The sequence below is a fragment of the Neodiprion virginianus genome, chromosome 7 (assembly GCF_021901495.1).
Source record: "Neodiprion virginianus isolate iyNeoVirg1 chromosome 7, iyNeoVirg1.1, whole genome shotgun sequence".
Lineage (NCBI taxonomy): Eukaryota > Metazoa > Arthropoda > Insecta > Hymenoptera > Diprionidae > Neodiprion > Neodiprion virginianus.
The window spans coordinates 23,903,349-23,925,349 of record NC_060883.1 but is presented as its reverse complement, the minus strand read 5'-3'; the positions used below and the strand labels follow the sequence as shown (position 1 = coordinate 23,925,349).

At 44.3% G+C, this 22,001-nt stretch overlaps 2 protein-coding genes across 2 annotated transcripts in view; both read right to left on the bottom strand.

The window, feature by feature from the left end:
- Window positions 1–18,207, bottom strand: part of LOC124309090 (pleckstrin homology-like domain family B member 1) — a 30,108-nt gene extending 11,901 nt beyond the window's left edge. Inside the window, exons 1-5 of the mRNA XM_046772344.1 lie at window positions 17,898–18,207; window positions 3,914–4,048; window positions 2,500–2,673; window positions 1,246–2,428; window positions 313–1,153 (exon numbers count right to left, since the gene is read on the bottom strand). Coding sequence (XP_046628300.1) covers window positions 313–1,153; window positions 1,246–2,428; window positions 2,500–2,673; window positions 3,914–4,043 — 2,328 coding nt within the window. The 5' untranslated portion in view covers window positions 4,044–4,048; window positions 17,898–18,207. The remainder of the gene's footprint in view (window positions 1–312; window positions 1,154–1,245; window positions 2,429–2,499; window positions 2,674–3,913; window positions 4,049–17,897) is intronic.
- A 499-nt stretch (window positions 18,208–18,706) lies between these two features.
- On the bottom strand, window positions 18,707–19,648 carry LOC124309100 (zinc finger matrin-type protein 5). The gene is made up of 3 exons (XM_046772369.1): window positions 19,326–19,648; window positions 19,113–19,250; window positions 18,707–19,054 (listed from the first exon to the last, which is right to left on the bottom strand). The coding sequence occupies exons 1-3, from the start codon at window positions 19,450–19,452 to the stop codon at window positions 18,819–18,821; spliced, it is 501 nt and encodes a 166-aa protein (XP_046628325.1). The 5' UTR covers window positions 19,453–19,648; the 3' UTR covers window positions 18,707–18,818.
- Window positions 19,649–22,001: the final 2,353 nt, after the last annotated feature.

Here is a 22,001-nt window from a genome sequence, read left to right as displayed (position 1 = left end):
TTCATTGAGAAAAGAAAGTGTGACGGTTGAAATTGAAGGTTCTCATTAGGAACTGCTAGGACTGTAACTGTGCTTTGAATGGCGTTAGTTTCGAAGGATTTCAGAGAAGAGTTCAAATTTGAAGATGCTGAATATTGAAACCTGATATCTTAAAATTATGCCTCATGTTACTCCCCGTACATAGGAAACTCGTTATCAACCTCAAGATAAGGGAAACACCGAAGTGCCCTCCACAGAATCATCATATTGGATGGTGAAGTGTTGTGTTCAGAGTTTTGTTCTGAGTGAAAAAAAAAATCACTCGATTCTCACCTCTCTGCCGATTTCCTCTTCCTGTGTCTCGATGTCAGCGATGCTCCTCTTGAGCACATCCATGTTACCGTGTATGTGAACCTTCTCGTTCTGCAAGAATTCAACGTACTTCCTTCTGTCCTCAATCTCTAGCTCCTCCCTGGCCTTGTCAGCCTTGGCTTCGTTCGACTTGGCGTTATCCCTCTCGGTGTTGTTTCTCTTCGGAGTGGCGAACGCCTCCTTGGACTTCGATATCATCGAGAGCTGCTCAATAGCCTCGAGGAGGTCGTCGTTCGATATGGCAAGTTTGTTCTCGATAACTTCACAGCTGTTCTGAAGTTGTCCGTTTTTCCTGTTACCCTGACACTGATGCTGATGCTGCTGCTGTTGCTGCTGCTGTTGGTTGTTGCTAAAGCTTCTGAAGCCTCTCGCCTGCTGGTAAGACGTTGCGTTATTTTTCGTCACGACCGGATTGTGTTCCTCGATTTGCGAAGGTCGAAGATTTCCATTCGTCGGTGAAAAATTCTCGTAGTTCTGAGCCGGTAAGCTCCTAGAGTTTACCACCTGGATTTTCCCGTATCCCGAAGTGGCCTCGTTTATTCTAACGTTCTCGTAGTTCACAGCGATGGTCTCGTTGCCGTTCTCCCCTGAGGTTTCACCCCCAAAAACGACTTCGGTCCGGCCGTTCCTGGCCCCCTGGACCAGGTTGACGTTCTCGTAGGAAACCCCCGGCCTCGAAGATTCGGAAAATGAAAAATTACTCTGCTGACTCCCACTGGAGGATGGACTCCTGATCGGACTGTCGAAGGGGGAATTGTAGCCGGGCCGTTTCTCCCGAGGAAGTGAGCCGTTCGTCTTTATCCTGAAAAATGGAATATATAATAAGACGGTGTGAGAAGCGATAATGGGAAGCGAGGAATTCCCCGATGACATCCTGCACCCTTTAATTCTCACCTGTTCGGTTGCCTGGGTCTCTGATCAACCGTGCTCTGTCTCTCGTACTCGGCGCACATGGCCAGGATCTCTTCGAGTCTGAGTTTTTCTTGTCGTTCGACCTCCTGCTCCCTCATCCTCTCCTCCTGTGCCTGCCTGCGCCTAGACTCAGCCTCCTTCCTCTTGTTCTCAGCATCGATCTGCCTTTCTCTGAGTTCTTCGATCGAGCACCCGCTTCCGGCGCTGGGTGTCGGGCTTTTGACTCTGGCGTAGTTCGCGTAGGTTCTCCTCGGCTGGTCACTGTACTTTGGATTCCGGTTGAACGCCGGACTTGGGGGGTGGATCCTCCTGACATGGGGGTTTGAGCCGCCATTCACGAGGCCCAAGCCACCATTTTCATGGTCCCGCAAATTCGGGTTCGAGCCAAATTGATCTACCTGAAAATACTCGGTGGTTGTCTTGGCCACGATCAGGCTCTGGCTCATGTCGTACTCCCTTCCGAAGTTGTCGTACTCCGAGGAGCGCTGACAGACCAGACTCTGCGACATACCGACGCGTAGATTCTCCTCGTTCCTGTTATTCTCGTTGTTGTTCTCATGGTACATTTGCTTGTAGATCGGTTTCCCGAAACTCTCCTGGCTCCCGAATGCCTGGAGGTTGTTATGGTTGGGCACCGACGTGCTTGAGACTCCGTTTCCGGCCGGAGATCTGCTCACTTCGCGTCGTTGGAGCCGGTTGTCGTCGTGCGCGATTATCGTCGGGGTGTTGGACCTGCTCACGTCAAAATTGGTCAGGTTCTGAAGGGGTGCGATGTTGTTATTGTTGTTGTTTGCCTTGGAGAGGGACGCGAGGCTTGGCGACCTCGAGTAACCCAGGATCTGGTCAGCCGGAACATTCGCCGTTCCACTTCCGGCGGGGAAAACCTTCGGCGAAACGCAAACTGCGTTCCTACCCTGTCTGGCGAGCATCTCGAACTTCGTCAGCTTGCCGAGGAAACCCTCGTCCTCGGAGTACGAATTCCGGGGCGATTTACGGGGCGCTACAGGTGGCTTCCGCTCCAGATGATTCTCCAAGTTGTCGCCGAGCGAAAATGATATCGGCGCCATCGATATCCTCGAGTTCGGTAAAACCGATTTCAACTGTTTCGCTTCTGCTGGGTGATTGAACCTCATGTAACTCGATCGTCCAAAGGACAGCATGCACCCTGGGCAAATGGAACAAGACGAAGACGTTAGGAATGTCGATAAATTAGGCACCTGTATACGACTTTCATACCTTGGGCAAGTCGAACCGGACTGTTCACCAGAACTCCATCGATGGCCGTTTTCCCGCTGATAGGATACAGGGTCACAACATTGTTCTCGTTCTCGATGGCGCAGTGAATCGGTTCGATTCCCGTACCCGACACCGAGATATCAGCCTCCCTGCCTGAGCCGAGAGTGATTCGTCCTTTGCATGAAACAATTGAGGTAAGAGGTTCGTCAGAATCATCGCGGTGTAGAGACTGCGTTTCGTAGATGTTACAAACGATAATTAATGATGAAAGGGGTGCGCGGCACAGCAGCCGAGTAAATGGCGCGCTCGAGCAATTACCCAATTAATTACCCTCTTGCGGTGTAGGTTAATTGAACGACCGGCGTTATGCAGAAATGTAATTCATTCATTGAGGATGAGCTTGGAAAGCAGGATGGAGGGACGGACGTTCGGGTTGAAGGAGCAGGTGTAAGCCGTCCCCATCGTTCTTGACGGGGCTGTAAAACAGTCTGGTGTATTTTTGACGCCCCATGAAGTTGGAGAAACCACGGTGCGTAGTCCCGGTTTACGATTATGGGGCGGGTTGGTGCCGGCGTTATGCAAGTTCGAAGAGGGCTGCTGTTGATGCCGGAGTTGCCGGTTACCAGCGTAGCCGTGGGTCTCGAGGGCTCGATGAGTACAAAGGACGGGGATTTATATATAGTTTTGGCGTAGCCCCGGGAGCACGACGTCGACGACGGCGTTTCAGTCGTTTTGGGAATACTGGCTCCGTTGCATCGGCTCCGAACGCTGTTCGTCCGTAAGTCGCGGGGAGTCCAAGTCCCCGAAATACCAAATTACCAGAATAAGCACGCGCAGTCGGTTGCAAGAGTAGACACGGAGTGCGGCTAAGTCTCTTTCTAGAAGTCTCCGCAGTGCGAGATTAGGAAGGTGGTCAAGTCGAATAAGAATTTCAGAACCTACCGGAATCGACAAGAATTTGGAAAGTAGTATTAGTCATGGTCTCGACTATATCTGTCCAGATCACCCGACACCGTTGTTACCTAATATTCTATCGAATAAATTACGCAATTCAATTGATAGAAATTCATTCCCGCATACCCGAAACTGTATAAAAAAAAAAAGAAAACATGGAACAATTTCTCCCAAGTTATTTGCTGCCAGTAAACCTTTACAGAGAAACGTAATTCTGGATGCTCTTCCAACCGACGATAATCAGCTAGACGCAAAGTAGCACTTGGAGCCGGTGCAGCAGCCGTTGGCGGATGATTCCGTAGAATAATTTTCCAGCGACTATATTCGTATATGAATCCCGGGTTACCGCCCTCGGCGTGAACCAGTGTCTGAAACCTTCAGCGCCAATCTCCGCATGCATCGTAGACTACGTTCGGTGTCACTAGGAATTGGGAACATTGACGCACGGAGGCATCCTCACCTTCGGGTAACGGGTGCAAGGTCACGGCGACTGATAGGCGTCCACTTCCGGTTGATACCAAGTGAGGTGTCTCCGTCTGAACCCGTAGGACTCGTCCAGTCTCCCGTACCTCGAGTCCAGTGTTCGCCATCTCGCCTGGAATATAGAGGATAAAACGCGTTAGTCTAAGGTTTTTTTTTCGTTCTTGTGGATTGCGGTTTTTTTGCCCCTGGTATTTTTTCTGCTCTCGGGCCGAACGGCCGTTGACCGGTTTTGCATGTTCAGGGGACGGTCTCGTTAATTCCTTCCTTCGTGCATCTAAATACGTACATACTCGTAACTTTAATCTCCGAGAATCGGGTTACATCGGCTACGAGCTATATAATGAAACACGAAGCGTAACTCTAGCAGACAAGGGACGGGGGATAGGCACATAAATGTTCGCACGGTCATATTGATTTCTCGATAAGAAGCAGCCACTCGCTCGGATAAGATAGTCTCTCTGGAACGTGGAATTAGATCGGTAGCTGCATGTACGTCCCCGCATCGCATCGCGGTGATGAATCACTCGGACTAGAAATAATATTTCGTTCCTTTTTTTTGGTCCCGTTGGGATCCAAAGTCAACCCGGGAATTTCTCCTTAGAGGCAGCACTTGGAGAACAAGTAAAGGAATATTTATTACTGTATAAAAAGCAGCTTGAACCCGCAGAGAAGTGCACACGATTCTTTAATACCTACGGCAATAAAGTACGTGGCAAACGAGGAGGGGTAAATAGGCTTGCGCTAACAGCTAATGCAGCTCGTAATTAAACTTATTTCAACTCGTTACCGAGTCATTCGCATGGGTTGAACAACCTCGTGGTCAGCATAGTCGTCGTTGGAGACCAAGGAAATTGTTGCACGGGCCCGATTGTCGCGGTGTGAAGTTGAAGGTGTTTCCTCTTGTAAAAAAATATTTTCTGCTATGATTTCTGCTCTCTGTGGGTATTTAAACAAAATCGGGGCGACAACACGGGGGAGAAAATTCATCAAGTCAATTAATCGATGCATCGCGATGCTCCCTGCAAGCTGCGCGACTCCATCAACCGCATCAGGAGGAAATGGGTCAAGTCAACAAACTCTCGGTTTGCGATGGTACAGCGAGTTGGGAGTGAGAGAGGCGTTTGTTAAGCTACCAAAGAAAACAATCAATCCTCCTCGAAGGAAGAACAAACCACGACCACTACCAGCAGACGTTTGCCTCCCGAAACGAAGTGGTTAAGCCCATTGAAAGGCGGAATGAAAAGAAGAATAGAACCGGGGACACACGAACGAGGAATCCAGAGGAGCTGAGAGAAAGAAAGAAGAATGAGAAGAAAGAGTGTTTGCGGGAATTATCATCAGACCACGACAAGTGGAGCCACGGTATTGAATCTAAAATCCTTTTACTATGGAAACGACGCTCCGTATATTCTCTCATTAATGTTACACCAACGGCACCGTGTACGGTAAGCGCGAGAAAAAGAAGCGCTCTTTAAGTACCTGGAGTTGATGCTCCAATTGAAATTTCAGGATTGTTTTCTCGTTTCGACCACGGTGACGGATCCTCAGGAATAAGAATGGTAAAAATGAAGTTACAAAAGTTGGAAATCGTACTCGAAACGCGGTTCACTTCACCTCTATCAAAGTCGCGGAGTTACGTTTGACGCGGTTACGAGTTCCCACTTGTGGCAGCTGAAGAGCCTGGGTATACACTTGGTCCGGGTCATTGAGGAAGAGAATTTGCTCACCCTCCCGAACAGCGTCCAGCCGTTTTACAGTATATCGTAGGTACACGCGACGGATAGAGAACTCGTTTAATTAGTCCCCGCAGGGGCGTGGGCGGGGAAGAGAAAAATAGAGAGATAAGAGACGAGAGAGAGAGAGAGAGAGAGAGAGAGAGAGAGAGAGAGAGAGAGAGAGAGGGACGCTTTTAGATTTCAAAGGCAGCGAAGAAAACGGCGTAGCGCCTCGAAAGGAGCCAGTTGCCAGCCAGATGCCTGCCGGCACTTCTTCTTATACAATTTTCTCACTCTCCCTCTCGGTTCCTGCACGTATACGATGTGTATATGCCTCCGCTTTCGACTGTCATTCAGCTCATCTTTCAGCAAGGAGAAGCGAAGAAGACGATGAGAAGGCAGTCGGACGATAAGAAACGGTGAGCCGAGATGAAAGACTGCTGGCCTTGCGCGGGGCCTCGTCACCTTATTCTCTCTATCGTAAACGAAGCCCGGGAACATTTTGCTGGCGTTTTCATAGTTCAAGGTACCCGTACGGACGTTACACCGTAGACACTGTAGTCAAGATCACGCTTATCCACACCTCTGCCTCAGGAGGGGGACGGAACGCAGCGGATGCCTCGTCAAAGAAGTCGTCGAGCATGGAGCGGATGTTCTATATGCGGCTACCGGACGTGCGCGAGCGCTAACGCGTCTACGCGTGTAGGAACTGCGCACGTCCAGAGTACCAAAACAACTCGAAAATTGTTATAGAATTTTGGTCAAGAGGTTATGCCTGGTTGGGATTTTTCAAAAATCGATTTTTGTCTTATTGCATTTTCGAAGATCGGCTACAGCAGGTTTAAGAATCGTTATTTTTACAAATAAAAAATATCAGAATCAAGTTCAATGGTACCCCAATATGTATATGAATTTTTATATTAATAAATTGAAATGTCTCTTCGTCTCCTGACTAAGTATAACCCCTTAAGCCGGATTCGGGGTACCGAAGAAATGCAGGCGAAGTGGTTCTTATTCAATCGTCGGTTGGCGGGTTCCTTTTCCTTTATTTTCGCATGCTGTCGGGCAGCTTATCAAGCGGAGAATGATATCTCCTGAACACAGTCCGTATCGTCGACGGCGCCTCTTCTCCGTTTTATCTAATTTAACTGTGTAAACGTTGCGGTGTTCTTGCGACAGTTTTTGCTGCTCAGGTGAATATTACACGTACACCTTGTATACCGTAAACCGTGACGCATTTGGAATACAATATTGTGACGGTAATTTACAGGTGGATAAATGTTTGAACAAACCACGGAATAGCTGTACGTGTGATATCAGTACGTATATGAAAGATCAAGCGGTTGTGAAATAATTTCCGAGTAACAAAACCATGGCTCTTCCCTTCCTCGTGACGTTGTACCTCGGGAAAATGATAAAAGAGTAGGAAAAACGAGTCGAAAAAAAAAGAGTAAAAAAGAAAAAAAGAAAAAAAACACAACACACATCTACAATCGCGATTCGTGTTTACACAAGCCGATTCAACAACCGTGTTCCCTAGCCGGAGGCGTTTGCTTCGATGAGCAAGAGTGAAAGAGCGAGACGGAGATACGTATAGTCTAAACACGCTCACGTAGCATTCTCTATGAAGTCACTGACAGTTCTAGCGAGTGCTCGGAATAGCATGTGACAATCTTCGCGTCACGTGCTGCTGCACTTGGAGCTTTTACGATCTCTGTTATGAAGTTTGGTGAATTTTATGAGAAGCATGCGGATCAAATGGCCCGAGGACTGTGAAATGTAACGAGATGAAAAATGAAGTGGCATCCACACATAAGCGGGATCGAAACCACTTGTGAAACGCGGACCTGCTGCAATCGATGTTCGTGCACTCGAGTAGCGAGCCTTTAGTAGATATATAAAGAGCATGCTGTAGTTAAGTGGTAGGTAAGCCGCTGCAGGAGTAACAGAAAATGAGTTAACGCCTCGGTGTATAAAACCAGCTACCATCTGCACCAAGCAGGCGAGAGTGCCTCGGACGACAGACGATCGAGTCTCTGTGAATTCTATAAAAAGTCACGTCAGACGAAACTTGAGAGTAATTTCCTACCCGGTGTAGTAATTGCATCGAAGAACGACGGGGACTCGAACACACTGGTTACATGCGCGTAATGGAAAATGTCCTCACGACGTCAGAGTTTCATTTTAATGGAGGCAAATCGTAATTCATGGGCTTTCAAATTCCTCGTGACGGATAAATTAATTAAACGTAATCAATACGGTCAGCTATTAGCCTGATTACGTTAGTTCGATTTCTTAAGATGACGCATTGCAAAGCGACATTCCCAATAATTGGGGGTAACTTACAAACTTTGAGTTTGGTCGTTGTGTCATGAGGTTGAAGTTGGTAACGTGACGTTGACGATGTATGGTTGGAAAACCGTTAAATCCAACTACCTGAAAGTCGTTCTAAAATTGTACAACGATTTATTCTACGATGTTTCGTTACGTTAACGTTACCAACTTCTAAATGATGCGCTGTTTGATTTCCACCGATCGTCTCGAAAGAGATCGTACAGTTTTTCCATCGAGTCGCGCAAAGCGTGGCTTTGGTATATTTAACAACCGGCTTGCGCTTCTTTTTTCTTTTTTTTTTTTTGAGGAACAATTAACGACGGTGATGACATCACCGTGGCAGCAAGCCGCTGGGCGTGGTGTTGTTCATTTTTATCTAATGCGTACGGCGGTGAAGGCGCATCAAACAAAGACGAACCTCATTTATTGTAAAGATTTTTCATCGATGAGCGCATAATTTCGATTTTAGACACAATTTTAGCTCCAGATCAGCAGCTCCGCCCGACTTCTTTCCAATTTCGTTTCCAACGCAACGCGTGCATTCGTTTCTACAGTGTCACGATGCCATTAGGGATTAGCTATTACCCATTAGGAATTCGGAACACGGACTCGCGTAGTAGAAGCGACCGTCGGTATTTCTAAAGGTTTTTGTCCAATGGTGGTAGTGCATCGGTAGTCGTATACCTACCCACGTGGCGTGCCTACTATGGGTTGTTAGCTAATTCTTAAACCGTCCTCGCGAGTCCAATAAACTCATCGCACTCTTCGGACAAACAATTCTTCCACAACCGTAGGTTAGAAATGGAATTTCGAACAGGCTGAAAAATTCCCCCGACACGACTAACGTGTGATAAATATCAAAATTTGCCAAATTTTCCGACAACATTTCAGTGTTGAATGTTTTTTATTTTTTTTTTTCTCTCATCTATCAAAAATAAACCAAAGTTGTAAACTTTCCCGTACATTAGCTGAAAAAATATTCTAGATATCGTATTTTTAACCCTGTGTTCATTTGTGTTTAAGGTCTGATTCAAATACGGGGTCAATCACGTGTCACGGGGAATGTATACGTATGTAATACATCCAAAGCTCTGTTTTCTCACTTCTCTCTCTCTCTCTCTCTCTCTCTCCCTCCTCTCTGGTTCCGTGAATATCCGGAGGCGTCCGCTTGTCTGTTCTACCGTAAACCTGCATGGCGGAAACTAATATGTATACACGTTACATTCGAGGGCGACCGCTTGGTACCGTTTTTGTAAATCAGACGAGAATAATAATGATACGTAGGTGGTCCCCGAGGCACGGCTACACCTCCGTCGCACAGAAGTTCCTGTGTGTGTTTCGATTTAACCACATATCCGCTCTCTTCTTCTTTTTTTCAAATTTTATTTCTCACTTTGTTTTGTACCATCCACACGGTACACATGATCCGTGATGACGGTATTTCTACGTCGGAATATAAAGCAATCGCCCGGTTCGCGCGCCCCTTTATACAAATGCGATGAACAGCTCGATGCGTCACCGTGCATGGTAAAATACTCTGCATACACACCAAACGCATGCAGGGTATTCGTACGACCTCCGTTTACTAACGAGGAAATCCCGGGCCCTTACACGTCATTGGGTATACACTTGACCTCCCGCTAGACTCTAGCAGCTTTCTATTACTTAGGAGAGTTTTCGTGACTCAAAGTTTTCTCAACGATAATCAAGCGGTAAAACGATATGTGAAATCGGAATCTGAACAATTGTTTTTCAGGGATAAGTCACGCTCGAAAACTGAACTGGGACGGGGTTGAAGTTCCGAAAACGTTTAATTCCGAATTATTTACTGAAATCGAACAAAAAATTCGTCAAATTCATCAAAAGTTTCGCTTCTTTACCTCCAGTTTCACCGCAAAAAAATTCGGAACTCGGCTCCTCCGGAACTTTTCAAATTTGAAATTTCACACCCGCCCCCCTGAACTAAAAAATGTTTATTTCGCTCGGCTATCGCGACTAAAAATTTCGTCTATCAATATTACACGAGAACTTCATCAGGCACAACGTGTCCAAGTATTACACGCTGTTGGGGAGTATAAACGAACGGTTTACCGAACGGACACGCGATGCAGATCGCATCACGTAGGTTTGAACATTGGACAGGTTCGCCGCGCAAGTGCGTATGCGTTAACCTGAGCAGGTGTGCCAGGTGCTCGGTGCGAGTATGTATTCTGAATATTTCGACGCTGCCCATCGCACCGCGCTTTTTCCCGTGACCGGCGATGACGGCTTGTACGAGCAGAAAATACCAACGTGTTCCTGGGTATTGTTTTGCATCCGTATACGCAGATCGTACAATCGTTTCGTGCAGTCGCGGTTCTAGAATTACCTAACGGCGATATTATGATATTCGCTGTACGTCAGGACGCAAAAGGATGGCCGGTGGGTGATTTTCCAAGAGTTGAGATGTGAGATGCGGGTGTGCTGCTAGATGCAGACGGATCCACTCTGAAGAAGCGTCTTACGGATACAGTCACTCAACTTCACTGTTACATTCACAAGTTACAGACTGGCAAAGAGTATTCGATTAATTAATTTTTTACGTTGTACTGTACTATGGTTCATTTTTTTTTTTTTTTTTGGTTTAATAATTGATAGCGACCTATGAATATTGTCCTACCTCATCCAGGCTTTACGACACCTTTTTTTCAGTATTTGTCACAAATTTTACGAGTGACACCTTGTAGAAAAAAAGTTAAACAATTAAACACACTGTTCCAATTTCATGTACATACCTACGATACATGCCAAATAGTAATTGATTCTACAGGGTTTGCCGTGTACCGAAAATTAAATTAAAAAAAAAAAAAAAAAAAACAAAACAAATGAACGAACCAAACAATCAATTTCAAAAGTAAATTGAATGAATTCAATGAACCTTAACATATCCAACACGTGTAATATTCTGTAATACTGTAACGGTAATATCAAATTGCGCCAGTATAATGCTACTGATACGGCTAAGCTTTGAATGGGGTTTGACAGATAAGCTGGCATGTTTGTTTTAATTCGAGCCACATAGGTACATGCATATGTATGTACATGTATACCCAAACCGAGATAAAGAGTCGGTGTTGGGAATTAGAGTCGTTCGGGTTTGTCACACAAGCTCTGATACTCGTGTCTCCTTTTTGCGCGTTTACAATTTACATCAAAAGTAGCGTCTCTGATGAGTTATCGACACGAGAGACCGAAGCGTATAATTCTCCGGGTATTCCGCGCAAAGTACGAAATGCGAAAGGCAAAGTTGGGTCGAGTTGCACGTATGGTTGGAACGCGAGTTGGCGTGTACTAATCGTGTTTGTACATTTATAATACGAGCACGCACGTTGATGTATAAAATGTCGTAACCGAGTCATCCGCGAATGGAACGAACGCCTATCACGCGAGTCCGAATAGCTGGAAAGTGGATGCTGGAAGCTTGAAGGATCGCGCGAGAGTGATGTTATAACGCACGCTCACTTGGGTACGAAAAGGAAGGCAGCCGGTCGCGTAGCGGCTGCTCGATACGTTTGTGTGCACATATGTCTCAAGAAAAACAAGGAGAACAAATAGGAAAACAAACGTTACGTGTGCACGCACTGCAGTGTGTGCAGTAGGTTGGTTCGTTTCTTAACAATTTTTTTTTTTTTTCTTTTCATCAATGTGCAACTCGAAAAATTTGTGACAAATACCGAAAAAACTAAAATTGTCGTAAAACTGGAGGAAGTAGGAAAATATTCAGAGGTCGCTACCAATTATTCTTATATTTTTCATCTATTTTTACGTCTACACCTCACGGACTTGTACGTATATTAGTTAATTTTTTTCGTATCGTGGTCCGATTAATCATTGATCATGAAAATCAGTACAGAAAATGAAACAGGGACAACAAGGGGATGCGATACTTCTATTTCGGTAGCAAAAACTGTTATCCAAATTTCTTCGAGACGGTTAATCTTTCGGGTAAAAGACGAGGACAGCCAACAGCAAAATTGTTATGCGCAGTTCTGCTGTTGATTGGTAAACGATTAATTGAACCACGATACAAAAAAATATATACGTTATAAGTCCGTAGGGTATATACATACGTAAAAGTAAACAAATATATTTCAGTAATTGGGTTTTACGATAATTTTTTCTCAGTACTTGTCACAAATTTTTCGAGTGGTAACTAAGAAAAAAAAAACGTTTCAATGTGAATCAACCTAGTGTACTCCGTCTGGAAACGCAAGAAAAGTCGAGGCGCACTGCAGGAATGCCATTGACGTTCTTGCCCTCCTATAAATTCCGAATATTATGCTATTACGCTAAATATCTTGACCTGCCGCAAAATTCTGTACGTAGTATATAGTGGAAGTGGATAAGTAGGTACGCGGGAAGAGCCGATGACGAATCGACGTGAATAGATCGATAGACGGATAAGATACGACGAGTAGATTTACGTGTAAATTACGCAACCCGAGTCAAGATCGTCGCAACGAGTTGATCAGGAATGCGGTTCCTCCGCACGTTCGTCATTGTATATTATTCGGTTCAAATTGTTTCTGGTTTGAGGATATATCTGTTTCAGTACAATTCTAAATTCACCATCTTTGTAACTCGAATGGTTTTGAACAACTAACTCGAAGAAAGCTTCAGACCGCATCGCGCCACGAATCAAGATTAAACTTACAGCTGAGACTGGAATTGAAGTAAATGGCTGACCACAGTGCCGATGGTAATCTAAATTTTTACAACGTCCGCCTAGGTATAGTCCAAATCGAGCAGACGGTAAACGGTATGCATACCATCGAGAGCAATCGGAGCCATTACGCAATGTGAAATCAATCTCGCACGAACGGTACCAAAGACACTGATCGCAAACAATGAAACCGTACGTAAGTAAAACGTTCCAAGATGAAAATCGATACCCTTTTACAATAACATTTCGCAAGGATGTCCAGTGTTACAAGACGCGTCCTTATCGCGTAACCCATTGCTTGCAATCCGCAATTCCACGCGTGTAACGATCAAGATTTATTATTCATGGTTGGGAAAAGACAACATCCCGTAGGTAGGTATAACAGTTTAAAACGAAAGTAAAGACCCTACGACGCTGCAGGTTCATCGGCGTGTAAGGAATGCCGCGGTCGTTCCGCTCCCCTCTTCCTCCTCTTCCTCCTTCTCTTCCTCTTCACCCTTCGGGTCTTGACGGGGCTGCCCCGTCGACTATCGTCCACCGTTTACACCGGCACACCAGACCAGACGTGGCTCCAATATGATCCTCCTGTCTCGTTCCCAGAACTGCAGGTAGTCCCTGCTCGGGTCATTAGCTGGGTAGGTAAGCCAGCAGGTATAATAAGGCTGCACCGAGTAATGGAGAACCCTGCGAGTACGAGGAACCCAACTTAAAGTGCTCCAAGTAGGTTGGCAAATCGAGGTTGAGTTGGAGACTTCCACGCGAAGGTTGGAGCATCTGCAGCATCGATCGACCTTAATTGTTCGTCAACCGATCGTTGGAACGTCGAAACCTCTTCCAGTAAAGAGGCAACATGGCGGCGGATATCATTGGATAATGGCGGTCCTTCCTACGGCCACGAGTACACACCGGCGGCGTGTTTCTGTATCTCCGTCTTTCTCGCATTCACTCTTACGTAACCATTCGAGACGACCTTGCGGTGATGGCCTTTCGGAACAGCTACGTGCACCGGGTGACAAAAGAACCAGTCGTCGTTCAACGAGCGTTGTATACCGGCTCGAAGAACTACTGATTGTATTTTTTACATTTCGTTATTCTGTCGTCGACAGGCTGCTTTACACACTCGCTTGATCTATATATACATGTATACACCTTTCCTCGTAGTTTACGTGTGCAGGAAGAATTGGGATCACGCTATTCAGAGTATCGTAAAGTTTTGTACTGCCGATGTGCCTCCTTGACGTGCGGAAGAATTTCAGAGGCAATTCACCGACCATCGTGGCTGCTAATTGAAACGGAAGTAAAAATTGACTTGAAAATTTTCATTAAATATTTTCACGAGTCGTTATCATCAGCAATAAAAATTCCTCGATATCATTAGACACAGCTATTTCACCTGTTCTAGTGAAAAATAATAAGGCCTTAATTGAAAGAGTATAATTAAGTGCGTTTTTCTAGTCCGGCAAATTTACAACGCACGTACTAATATACAACCGTCCTTCAGGCGACGATGTTCCAGAGATGCAAAAACGAGCACATGAGATTGTACAAACAAAGGATAACACGTATGTTTGCCTTGCGGTGTCGCTTGTAATTCATGTAACGAGCACTGCAGAGGTGTAAGTTTTGCAACGTTTTGAAAATGCGGGCATTCCACGGAACGCCATGCGTAGGCACATCGGTTGTACGTACGTATAATACATGTATACTCCTCGATGTCATACCTACGCAACATTATTATACCACCGCTAGAAGAGACTCGCGTGTATTTGTGACACGATTACGCGGGCTGGGAGTCCGTCGATTATTTGCCCCAAGATAAGGCCTCGTCGTCTGAATGCGTTATTGTACCTGTGCAGATACCGACCGCTGTAGTCCGATCAAAATAGGTCTGAAATAAAAATATTCCGTATAAGGCTGCATTTTTGTGTTTCGGGATTTTCGACCCTCCGGAACTCAAATCTATAGTCATTTTTGAGCTGTCTAAGCGGCGTTTCGAGAAAAAGAAATTATTTCGTAAAAATTCCGCAGATATCGTCGATAAGTAGAGTGTATTTTTTCCTAATTTGTTGATCCGACTCCGTTTCAAATTAATATTCGCACGACAAACCCAGTCTTACAATTGTAACGTGAATTAACTATATAGCTACAACGTGTTTATCATTGGCACTGCAGTATCAGCGTGATTTGCTCAACGCTCGTCGATTATTATTGATTTCGATTGACGCAAATCGCGAACGATCGCGTCTGCGTGCCGCATTCTGTACTCGATTCGACTCGATTGTTGCATCTGTGATTTTCCCCTCATTTTCGGTTTAGCCGAGCGTGGGCATCGGACATTGGTCACATTTTCACACGGTTCATTTCACACGAAACTCTGGTGTGTGGGTATCTGCAGCCTCGTTGCACGTCTCCATAAGCGTAAAACGTCAGGGCGGGAGAGATGTTTCAAGATGACGTAACGAAGGCCCGTATAAAGACAATCAAAATAAATTATTTTAAATTGCCGAACACACAATCTACCGCGACGCGTCGCCTCGTCTTGCTTTTTAACAACGCGTTCGTAGGTACGTACACTTATAGATCGATGTCGGCGAGCCCGATCATCAGTCGCTGGACGATAATTGGCGCGCAAAAAAATTGATCAACCGTCAATCGTTCGATCGTGTAATTGCGATTTGTGTTCTGGTGCGGATGAGTAAGACTCGAGACTGTCCAGAGTTCGAGGAAAAATATGAAACATGAAATACTGCAGTCCCGACCACGTGGTGCGCGACTAGCCGGTTATCAATGAACTGTGCCAAAAGCGATAAAGCTCTATAAGTAAACGGCTACGGCGGAAAACGTCGCGGCTTGTAAACGTGGCGCAGCACTTGTGTTCATTGTAAATATACGTCTGTTGCATATTCAACTGCGATTAAGTTTATCATCGCGGTTCGGGTCAGGGGGCTTTTAATACACGATGTACGAATTTTTTATGAAGAATTTTTATCATATTTCCCGCGTCGTCGCGGAGCCGAAGCTGAGACTCTTAATGCCTGGGTAAACAGAGATTAAGATACGAAATAGTACCGTCTTCTCAGGCATGCGGAATCGGGAGGAAAAATAAGTCGATAAAAGAAAGAGAGAAAAAAGAAACGTCGAATAATCAACATTTTCTCATTATAACTATCTGTTTGAATTTCGCAAGCGAAAATCACGCGCCGGTAATAAAAATCTTTGTATACATGTGTGTATAATATATCAGATACGTTACATTACACATCTTGGCTATGTTCTGCTAAAAATCACGTCTACGAGCCGATGGCCTAATAATACATTTGTATATTATACGCGAGATTTGAGAGGCACCTTATGCCGTTCAATCGCTATTTATGCCCTAGCTATTTTTACAATAATTTTCACCCGGTGACTAAGACGCGGTACATTCTGGTTATAAAGTTTACAGTTTTCCAACGTGCGGGGTTACGCGTATAAGGTATTTCAGTCTTGACAGAAAGCAACGTATCAAAGTTCAGGGTAGCGGTGAGAAGTCACATTCGGGATTCCGTGATTTTTTTATTGCACTCAGGTTTTCTCGCGCAACGGGAATGCAATTTTTCCTCTGCCTGTTCGATGAGAAAAATTGTCGCGAGTATAAAATGAATTTCGGAATATGACAACATATTTCGTTCAAACAATATTCCTCGAAGCTTTAGAAATGATTTTACGTCACTTGGGATTTTTTTTTTTTTTTCCGTTGCTAATGTGACTTAATTGTGGCGTGCAGCTTTGAAGCATTCGCAGAATAACTTCTTCGACGGACAATTCGAAAATTCTATCACAGTTTTCTCGATTTTCTCTGTCTGTGCTTACAGCGCTGCAGCAGATCGGCATTAGATATTATCTCTCTCCATTAAGAACCTCTCTTCGCGTTTAGTGAATCGTGAATGATTCCGCGTTTCATTTTTCATCGTTAACGATTTCGCCAGTCATGCAGCGGTGCGGACGGACATAGTTCACCGTAGGTATTGTAATGACCGACGATTTCCGCGTATCTATAACTTAATTTCAATTTCAAACGGGGCAGAACGAGATTCAACATAATACATTGTTGTTCGAGCAGAATGAAAAAGATCATAGGTATGATCGATTGACCCAGAAAACCATCAATCTTTGGATTTCTTCGACTTTATTCTTTCCTTCCGAAAGCCACCTGCAGAAATTTTGCAGGACCGTAAATAAACCATAGACGTATATACATATATAAATATAGATAAACGAACTTGGAGGTCGGTTTCATTAGAGCTGTTTTTAGATAATCAAATTGCGAAATATTCTCGTCAAATATTTTTCCCTATAAAAGCTCAACGTTAGGTTAAAGATTGATTGTCAAGATCGGGGCATATGTTTCTTCATCCAAAACTGCGTGCAATAAAACAGGGTGGCGACAATTTTGCTCAAATAAATTTCCTCGTAAAAAAATTCAGAATTCCCTGATTTTATCTCACGAAACTTGGGTAACGTTGGTCAGATTTTATGACCAAAAGCTCCAGAAGTTGTGCACCTTGAATATATAAATTTGTGTATAAAAAAAAAAAGAGAAAACAAGCACGGTACGGCTTCGTTTCACACGAATAATTAGAAATTTAACAAAAATACCATTTCCGAAAGTTATCTCAGGTGAACTTACAAAGTATAGCTGTAGTTCGAAAACGATTTATAAAAAAAGTGCGTTTTTCCCTACGGCCCATCGTAATTCTCCGACTATTCACGATTTTCCCGGTTGGTCGCCACCCTGTAGAAACCATCCTGCGTGAAAATCGGCACAGAAATCTATCCTCGGCCTCTTACATACACACAGGCAGCGGTTCGACTGCCCTTTACTGACCGGTGCGCGTGCTGACAATAACGGACAATGTAAGCCGCAGATGCAGGAAGGGCCGTAAGCACGCAGAACGGAGAGGAACGTGAGAGGAGGCGAGGACGGTGCATTGTCCTTTCTCTCCCGGCGCCCCTCGCAGCTGTTCCAAAATAGAAAATCCGTCCCCGCTCCGCAGGCTCCGAAGGGCAGGAAATTTGAACGAGCGAACAGAACGGGTCTCGGTCCATTTCGCGAGTCGGGACGCAGCGAGACTCGAATCGAGCGGCTCGCCTCCTTCGTCTTTGCGAATCGGTGGTTGTCGTCTCTCCTCCTCTCTTCCTGCGATTCAAATAACCAATCTTCAACTCACCAAAAGAGCTGGAGGGAAGCGGCGACGGCGTGAGTATCCAGAGTCCTCGATCGGGCGTCCGGCACTCGCGTCGCGGATAGTGAAATGAGACACGCGAGCTTTTAGGCGGCGGTGAAAAAGCTTGCGGAGTGCTCGGCCCGGCGGTTTGGAGCCTCGCGTTCCATGCTACCGTTCGGAGATGCTTGACTCTGACGCTTCGGAACTTTTGAGGAACTCGACACTTCCTGCGGCGTGCTCGATGCTCTCAAAGTCTGTCGAGCGATTCTATAGTCTGCGTGTACCCGACGCCGGGCGACGACTGAGTGAGCAACGAAGTGGGGAGGGAGCCGGATCGGCCAGACTTCGTCGATTGCCGAGCTTTGCCGAGCGCAGCTCGCCGCCAGAGGCGCGCGAGATCGGAGCTTTACCGATCGGTAATGAAGAAACTGGCCGTTGACGAGTTGAAGCGAGTTTAAGGTTAGGGGTTAAGAAATGGAATTCCCGATTGACGGAAGGACCCGAATAATAAATTTTCACAGACCCGAAAATCTTTATATTCGTGGAATTTGAACATGTGGTTGAAAGTCCAAGTGTAGAAAATTGAAAACATAGAAACTCGCAAATCAGAAAGACAAAATATATAAAGGGTCGAAACATAGAACGGAAAAATTGAGAATCTGTGTATGATTCTATATTATCGAGAGGAATTCTGACGGCGATCTATAGTTCGGCATTTTATACTCTGACCTTTCTATATTGTTTTACTTTACTGTTATATTTCATGCTTCGACTTTCTGCGTCGTTAAATTCTGAAATCAAGTTTTCACAGCTTTAAAAATTCGATACCGTGACTCGTCGATTTTTCGATCTTTCCATGTTTTTACTCCCACCCGAGTTTGTCGAGTCTCTAACATCACGGATCATGCTTCATCCTTCGGCCGACTAAAAGCCCCATTTTCCAAAATTCGTATCCCTTATCGAGTCAGGCATTATCGGCCACAGCGATGGTGGCAGATTGGAAAAGCTCTGAAGCTCAACGGGGTAGTTCCACCGGGGTACGAAGCTCCTTCGGACCTGGTCTCCCGCCTCCGTTCCTCCCTCGAGAAGCTCGTCGATCGCCTCGGAGGCCAGAGGCGGTAAATCCACCCCTTGCAAGCTCTGCCGTTCCCTTGCGAGTACTGAAAGGATCGAAAGACGTTGAATCTCGGTCTGTAATCGATCGATTTCATCCCTTACCGTGCTGCTCCAGCTCCCACATCATGTGCGGTGTGTAATGGGAGAATCTGCACCCGCTCCCGAAGGCGCAATCACCCTGAGTGATGAAACGCTTGCATGGTGTTTTCGCGGACTCTTCCTTCAGTATAACGGCTGCGTCTGAAAATCGATGGTTTTGTAAAATTGGAATGAATTATCGAAGCCTGAAGCTTGGAAGAGAATAATCAATCCCACCTTTGAACCGGTCGTAATGCTCGGTGCGATTTCTCGAGTGCTGGATACTCGACAAGTGTTTTTTTCTCGCTTCCGGGTCGTCTTTGAAGGACCGATCGCAGTAGTCACAGTAGTATCGTCTACCCATTCCGGGATTATTTACAGAGATAAGACGACGAGCTGCGTGTCTTTTTTACCCTCTTTTCCCCTTCTGCGGCGTTATGCAAATTCTCGTTTTATTATTCGCCACCGACTATATTACCATTTAATGTACACTTGCGCCAAACGACCGCGCGTCAACCTTGGACGCGAAACTGTAAATAAAACAGGGAACAAGGAAGGAGAAAAACACGACGTGGATCAGGGAAACGACACAGAGCGCTACACGCGCTTATTGATCCTCCGTCCCACGTGACCGGCCGCCATTTTGCGGCTCGAGACCCGAAACTCAGAGGCGCGCGGGTTTGAATATAAAATTGAATTATGAAACGGCTGGGGAACCGCGATTTGCCTAAAAAATTACTCGCTCAAATTTCCACCTTGTATTAAAACTTGTTATTTGAGAATAAGACGAAACGTTCGAGCGTAATTCTATGTGGTACATCATTTCTGCACGAGCTTGGATCCCGAGGAATTTTTACGAGAAAAAGCACACATTTATTATACAGCTAAATTAAAATGTATATTTAGCCAGCGTTATGAGAAAACTTTCTTTCCTTTTTTCGTTCTAGCAACACCGAGGGGAATTCGTGTATTCGCCCTTTTTTCATTTATATACATTCTGACGTAGGCATTTATTTTAAATAAACAGGGTACATATGCATATGTAGTACTGCTCGATTAAATCATATATTGTATATAGAATAGATATAGGCATAATATCTGAATGTACACACATACATCGCCACGTGTATTGTTGCTGTTGAACGAAGAAAAACGTAATAAAGATTCCCTTCAATTCTTATCAACGCGTTTATTGTAGGTAATAATAAGGTGATTGTGTAATGTTATATAAACTAAAGCAATTATACTTAATCATGTATGCATACATGTATGTATTATATATAGGTCACATACGTAAAATTATATCATAAGATCGATCCTGAATATCAATTTTCTACCTTCATTGCAATATATAGTTCACCTCGCCTTTTATGTATTTATATATTAATTTGATATATATGTGTGTATATATATCAAATATATATACATATATATATATATTCATATTTGTTTATGTATAAGTACAATTCGAAATCACCTATGTATTATCACTTCCTCTACAAGCACATAGTTTATATCTTTGTTTTTCGAAATTATTTTATGATACTCTTACGCACGTTGGTATAATTAAATAACATACGAGTATTGGAAAATTTAACGAGAGGGAGAGAGAGAGAGAGAGGAGATAGAGAGAGAAAAAATCATACGACCGATTGGAGTGAAAATTGATTTTCGTTTCTTGTCCTTCTCGCGTCGAATTCGCGAAAACCTTGGAACGATTCTCTCGCAATATTTTTACACCTACCTCAACCGAAACCTCCGGTTGAATCGATAGACTCGGTGTTGCGAAACTTCTCTCCTCAAACACTGCATAAATTATGCATCGTATAGGTATAGATGTTTGTCTGTGTGACAACGCGGCCGGGTCACATAGCCATGGACCCACGGGCGTATTCTACACTTTCATATCCGCAACGAGCGTATAACGTATACCTATATCTGAATTTTAAATTCGACGTGATCAATCTAGCCCAACGCGATACGTCGTCCCTCTCGTGACATGTGTCACCGGGTACAGTGCAAAGCCCTGTTTGAATTTACTCATCTTTACCGCATGGAAAAATAATGCGATGGTTTGCAGGCTGCGAATGCATCGCAATGTCGTACTGAGAAGTTGATTTAACATTTTTATTTGAATAAAAGTTAATTTAATTAATAAAAGATTATTTCCCCGAGATCATAATTATGTGTAAAGTGTTTTCTTTTTTCTTCGTCTTCTTCTTCTTCTTCCTCTTCTTCGTTCACTCGTTCACTTACTGTAGAAATCTTCGTTTATTATTGTAATTCTTGATTACTCGTTGGATTGAAAGAACAAAATCTGTCTTTCTTCTTTTTTGTTTAACGTTGGCATCAAGATGTATTACAATTTCGACGTAAAATCGATCCTTGTTGTTTCCTTCTTTACTGTATTTTTTATCCTTTTTATTTTGGCTCACGTTTTAGCGATACATAAAATTGAAGCGATGCGCTTGTGTGTTGTTGGTAAGAAAATTTCAATTTAAATGAAAATTAGATAAAGTTGAAATTCACAGTGTTTGAAAAATTATTTTAATCAGGATTTGCCTTACAACTGTCGTGTAATATTGTAAATAATTATACCGACCGCGTATATCGAATAAAAATGCTATTCTTCAAATTTTTACCAACGGTCTTAAACGATTCTACTAATTTATTCCTCTTGAATCTTTCCTTTCATTCATTCTTTCTTTTCTCATTATGTTTAGAAGCATCCCACCTAAAGCCAACGATGTTAAATTTTTACTACCGGTGGGTATGCGAATGAACTTCTTTTACAGTAACTTGCTTCCAATATTACTCAATGATTAATAATGACCGTAATTATATCCCTAAAAATGCTCGAATTCTCGCAACTCGTTAACGTTCACATGTTTTCTTTAAGTAAGTCATTTCTGC

What these genes read in the sequence shown, in the direction of transcription:
- LOC124309100 (XM_046772369.1), bottom strand. Translation starts at nt 19,452, where the DNA reads ATGGGTAGACGATACTACTGTGACTACTGCGATCGGTCCTTCAAAGAC. An exon ending in GCATTACGACCGGTTCAAAG is followed by an intron (nt 19,251 to 19,325) that starts GTGGGATTGATT and finishes ATCGATTTTCAG; the next exon opens with ACGCAGCCGTTATACTGAAG. An exon ending in GTGGGAGCTGGAGCAGCACG is followed by an intron (nt 19,055 to 19,112) that starts GTAAGGGATGAA and finishes CGATCCTTTCAG; the next exon opens with TACTCGCAAGGGAACGGCAG.